The sequence below is a fragment of the Carassius carassius genome, chromosome 15 (genome assembly GCF_963082965.1).
Source record: "Carassius carassius chromosome 15, fCarCar2.1, whole genome shotgun sequence".
Taxonomy (NCBI): Eukaryota; Metazoa; Chordata; class Actinopteri; order Cypriniformes; family Cyprinidae; genus Carassius; species Carassius carassius.
Genome location: NC_081769.1, coordinates 18,234,166 through 18,240,368, shown reverse-complemented (window position 1 = coordinate 18,240,368; position 6,203 = coordinate 18,234,166). Strand labels below are relative to the sequence as shown.

The window sequence follows — 6,203 nt, the reverse complement described above, 5'->3', positions numbered from 1 at the left end:
AAATGTTTCTTCTGCACCAAATCGGCATTTTAGAAACATTTCTGAAGAATCATGTGACACTGAAGACTTGAGTAATGATACTGAGAATTCAGCTTCGCATCACAGAAATAAATTACATTTTACAATATATTACAATAGCTAACAGTTACTTTAAAATGGAACAATATTTCACAATATTACAGTTTAACTCTATTTTTAACTAAAAAAATGCAGCTTTGGTGAGCATAAGATGAAAGAAAAAAAAACCTTTTGAAAATTTCGTATTGTATGCATTAACTTAGAATCTCTATGATATTGAAGAATATTGCTGGAGCAGGGTTAGAGCTGCACTGAACTGAACAGGTAAGTAGTTCTCCAGGAACAGCCCTGGATTACATACTGAACCAGTGATGTCTGGCTAGAGGAGACCACTACTGGCAGAACAGCGCAAGTACAGATGACGCAGACAATTTATTAGATCTGATAAGATTTTAAAATACAGTGAAAGTCAATATAGACAGTCTCTCATACAACAACCATATCCAATTCATGACTCAAACCACACTTTTCTTCCTATAGACACATTTACATCAGCTCATTTAAAAATTACAATTGCACTTGAAAAGAAATAATCAGTAGCACTCAAGTTATTGAACAATATTGTTCTCTCCTAAATTTTTCTGCACAGCTCTTCTCATTGATTTGGACAAGCTCTTCTCATTGATTTGGACAGGCTCTTATTTAGAAACCTCAAACTGAAGTAGCCTTAGTATAAAATTGGATAGTTAAAGGGGCTAGTTTACCCATGAATGCAGATTCAATAATCTATTTTGAAGAATGTTGACGGTAACCACTGATTTACATGGCATGAAAAAAAAATACATTGGAAGTCAACCATTCAACTATTTTGAATTCATGTGTTTGTTCTATTAAAGTCAATCCAGTTAAAATGTTATCATCTCAGCTAAAGGGTGCTTTGCTGGTGCTCTTTGGAAAAGAAAGATATAAACTTTACACTCCCTGTTCACATTAAAAGGCCATCCTAGCCTAGCAAATAAAATCTGGTAAAACATTAGACAAAAAAGATCTTCCTGTTAGCTCCATCAGAAAAACATTAAAACTACCAACATAATATTCTTACATTGCTCTCAAAGCAGTTGCACTGACATTTATCTGACAGATTTGGTCATATATTAAGTCATTCTCAAATTCTCAGTGTGATTTGAGGCCATTTGACTGCATCTCCCACTGTTTTCATTTCTAAATGAAGGCTTTTCCAGTGAGATCTGAACACTTCTGATTCACAGTTTCTGAATTGTATTCACACAGTTCCTCAAAAGGATTCCAATCTCTAAAGTGTGCTCTCCAGTGTATTATAGTTGTCTTTGAAGTTTTTGAGCTCCAGGAAGTGTTTGGGCCTCTTGCTGCGCTGTCCGGTGGACGGCAGGTACGTGACCTGAATGGTAGAGGCAGATGACGGGCCGGAGGAGCAGGTCAGATCTTTAGCTGCGGACTGGTGCTGCTGGTTTAGACTGCTGGTGCTGGAGTGGGTCTTCACACTGTGGAGATATGAGGAAGAACAGAGTGAAAAGAGAGATAATTTGAGAGATAAACAGCAATAATTGGACAATGGTACTTACACAGCAGCCAGTTCTGCCAGATCTTCCTTATACTTCACAAACTCTGCCTCACCAAACACCTACAGGAAAGAAATGACAAGCCTCTTAGATGTGTCCTGCAGCGCCCCCTGCTGTACATAAACATTTAACACACATTTGCACTCAGACTGACCCCTGTCCCATGGCGAGCGTTGTCATAGCCCTCCAGTAAGCGATCTATTAATGCACTGTGACTTGATTTGAACAGAGAGTGCGAGTTTCGTAGGTCCTGCAGCCACTTTTTGTAGCGGCGGCCGGTCAGAGCGCTGGCACTGCGACAAAACTCCTGAAACGGGATATCTACTGGTGGGACAGAACCAGATCACATCAGATCAAGCTAGACCTGTATGCATGCAGTTTTCTATTTCACAAGCTCATTACAAAATTAAAGTTTAATAAATTTTAAGTTAACACTGCATATTTAATTCAGAAGTTAAAAATGAAATGTATATTCCATTAAGTGTATAATGCAACTAAATTATTAAAAAAAATTAATGTTCACCACTGTTCAAAAGTTTTGGGTACATTTTTTTTATTATTATTTTATTCAGAAAGGATGCTTTAAATTTCACTTAAGAAAGGTAAAGATATTTTAAATGTTACCAAATAATCTATTTTAAATAGATTATGCTCTTTAAATAAATACATAAAACAGTTTCCACAAAAAAAAAAAAAAAAAAAAATTAAGCATCACAACTATTTTCAGAATTGATAATGATAAATGTTTCCTGCGCATCAAATCAGCATATTAGAATTATTTTTGAAGAATCATGTGACACTGAAGACTGGAGTAATGGCTACTAAAAAATTCAGCTTTGCAACATCAGAATAATATAAATAAAATAAAACAGAAGTCAGTTATCTTAAATTTAAATAATTTCACAATACTAGTGTTTTACTGTATTTTTTATCAAATAAATGCAACCTTGTTGAGCAATACATGTAAGACTTCTTTAACGAACATTAATAAAAAATAAACAAATATCTCACTCACCCCAAACTTTGTAATTGTGTTTTGTGAATGTATGGCAGTATTATTAATGTTATTATTAGTATTATGTAAAAAAAGAAGTTACCTGAAACAAATGAAAATGAACATACCGGAGAACTAAAACTAAAATACATTTTAATGTTTCCATTAAAATAAATAATGGCCTTAAAATCATTTTAGATTTTTAGGCACAGCATATTTTTAAGTACCTCTTAACAAACAGTTCTAAAATACTAAAAATAAACCTGAACAACTCAGAAAAAAACGACACAATCTTTGGCTGCACGTGGTCAGAAGAGGGTCTTACCGGAGTCTCTGATGGCATCTAACGCTTGCATTCTGAAGAGGTAATTATAACATCCTGCACAAACACAGACACAGACACAAGAGTTCACATCTGCACCAGTATTTACAGAGAACTTCCAGGGCCTTCTGTTCCTCTCACCATTCTGGCCTTGAAGCTTCAGTCGATCGTCGTCTTTAGAGAGTAAAGGTGGCTCATAACGAATATCGTTCACTTTTGACAAACGGGAATCAATCTCCTCTCTCAGCTCCTGTGAAAGATGCAGCCTTTATTCAGTGCATTACAAACTTACTAGTAGTTGCAGCAAAAAGCATCATAAAGGTATAAACAGAAGAACAATATCATATTTAACGAAAGAGTGGCCAGTTATATTGTTAATAAAATGCAAGTTAGATGGATAAATATGGGACTCTCCACAAGAGGACTGAAAATTACTTTATGCCTAAACAATAATTAAGTAGGAAGTAGAAAAATAATAATACAAAACATAAGACATGAAAACATTTTACGGTTTATAATTTTATACCAACAGTTTCCTCCAAAATATCTTAATTACTACATTAATCCAAGAATGTGGAAGGTATGGTCTTGAAGGAATTCCTAAAATGAAATGTCCTCTACAAAGACACAGATGATATTTTGGATTTGATACCTTTGGTGCGTTGTGTCCGAGCGGCACGTGCGGTCCTCTGCGAGACTTCATAGCGAAGCGCATGATCTGTCTCTTCACGAAGATGAACAGCAGCACAAACACCTGCAGAATGACAGACGGCTCATTCAACAAATACAGTTCTGACACGGTCTGCTTTATTTTAGCTGGTACTCTCTGAAGACAGAGGCTCAAACGTTAGTGAGCTGCTCATATAGACAGTATTTTTTAGACATCATGGGTGCCATTATAGGATGGGCAACTCATGACGTTAGGTTTTATGACAGACACGTTGCTTCAGCTTTACGGCTGCTGCTGCTACAAGTTAGTTGTTATCACTATTAGTCAACTAAGCATTTAAGTATTCAGACTACGTTCAATAATTCAATTAATACAAATATTATGGAGTTGGGTAACGTTACTTACCAAGCTGCCGTAGGCCATAACAAGCACAACATTTACACCGGAAAGAGTGTTTCCTTCCGCCATTGTGGGATCCTTGTTAAAAGCTCATGAAAGTAAGACGTCGGTCGATTTTAGTGGTCAATTCTAAAATGTAGCTCTTTATTATTCGAGTTGACAGCAGTTTTGTTGACATCTCTTGTGGTCTCTTCATCGCATGTTTTGCACGAAAACTTCCGTCTAGTCGTCTGTGACGCCGCCTTGTGGCTTGGCATAAATAGCGCAACAACCCCCCCCCCCCATTCACTAAATTCAACACAATTCAATTCAATACAATTCAATTCAATTCAGAATTGCTTTATTGGCATGACTGTAAATGATACAATATTGCCAAAACTTAGTATACATATACAATAGTATACATATACAAAAAGATACAAATAAGAATAGCAATATAATAACAATAATAAAAAATAAATGAACATCACAGTTATAGAATGAATTATTATTATTATTATCTCTCTCTGGTTTTAATGGTGGGTCGACCACCAACTTGTTCAGGTGCATACCACCACCTGTACCGGGGTGTGCAACTTCAGAGCTTCATGTATTACACATAGTTGTAATTCTAAAAATTAAAATAAATAAATAAAACACACACACACACACACACACACATTAAATATACACCTACAATACTGTGCTCTTAACCTGTATCTTTAAGAAAATTAAAGAGAGCCTTACTACATTCCCAAATTTTCTCAGCTCCCAAAATCAGCAACAAAACCTTGTCGTCGTCTTCTTTTTAAAGTTGTATGGCAGTTTAACGCTACATCAGTCCAGGCCCAGGGTTTGTCAATAATGTCCAATGGGCCTTCAGCGAGGCACAGGTCATATTCAGTTTAGCGAAACAAATATCTCTGTAAATTGTTAAAAACAACACCATTTCATAAATTTTTGTATGCATGTCAAATATGCCACCATTTCTAGTATATATGTAAAAGCAAACAAAATATAAATACACTTGCGATGTTTATTTATTTATTTTTTAAGTTTGCTCCTTATCAGATAAATTATTCTCTTTTTTTCTTCCTATTTTTAAAGAAAATACTTTTTTCCTCTTTTGACCACATGACGATGCCTTTCACATTCCAGCATCCTATTTTAAGGGAGTTACTCATAAGTGGTATATAGGGTATATAAATTTTCACCAGTACCACTGTGTCTGTCGTTGTTCCAAACCACAATGCTTTCTTGTCATCTTTTCCTCTGTGTAAGATTATAGCTCTCTAGGAGCTCACAAGCCAAATGCACATACTGTCCATGTATCCAAACACTATGCACATGGTTTTTCGACATTCTAGGCTTGTTTTCAGTGAAAATGAAGTGAGCTGTCTGAGAACATTTGAATTGGGGGACAGATGATCTTTATCAGATCAACACATTAAACAATGCACTGATTCTTTCAGAAGGAACAGAAGTAGGTGGCAGATGCTTGAAATGACAACAGGGAATGAAATAGTTTCCCAGTAACATACCGTAACAATCATGACTTTTTCTCAGGCCTTGGTAAAGAACTATGGAATAAACTAGAAATTAAAGCTCTATATATATTACAGACTGTGGTAGAAAAAAGAAAAAAAGAAAAACAAGTGACAGCCACTCTGTCCTGTTAAAAATGAACCACACTAACCATTTGTATCCTGCATTTGTCAGATTAGTATGACAATCAGTGCAGAGATAAATAGTTATGATATCAGATAAGGCATTCAATTTTTAAAGCTGCAGTGAGGATGCAAAACTATTCAGCAGCTAAGTAGTTAAATTCCTCCACTGTGACGGATTTCTCAAGCTGGTTTGGCTAAACAGGTCATCAAACGACAGAAGATGCTAAAACATCTAATTATACCGTGTGTCCACAAGCAGCTCATCAATGTGGCTTATTTTGTTTACTTCATCATTCCATCCCATCTTTCATGTCAGTCTGTTGCTTGAGTTTACTTGCAATCAAAACTGGTCGAAAGAAACAGTTGTCGTTACATTTTTGTCTCTCTGAAACCACAAACCAGCTTCCTCTGCCGTTGCCATCAGCAGTGTGCATGTGTCTGTGATGCAAGACAGACCGTTGAGTGATGATGGTTACTGCACACACACACACACACACACACACACACACACACACACACACACACACACACACACACACACACACACACACAC

General features: G+C 36.1%; 1 protein-coding gene across 1 annotated transcript; it reads right to left on the bottom strand.

The window, feature by feature from the left end:
• Positions 1-884: 884 nt before the first annotated feature.
• LOC132158349 (protein C1orf43 homolog) lies at positions 885-4,227 on the bottom strand. The gene is made up of 6 exons (XM_059567726.1): positions 4,008-4,227; positions 3,585-3,686; positions 2,936-3,182; positions 1,771-1,937; positions 1,620-1,678; positions 885-1,538 (listed from the first exon to the last, which is right to left on the bottom strand). The coding sequence occupies exons 1-6, from the start codon at positions 4,068-4,070 to the stop codon at positions 1,331-1,333; spliced, it is 846 nt and encodes a 281-aa protein (XP_059423709.1). The 5' UTR covers positions 4,071-4,227; the 3' UTR covers positions 885-1,330.
• Between the last annotated feature and the right edge of the window lie 1,976 nt (positions 4,228-6,203).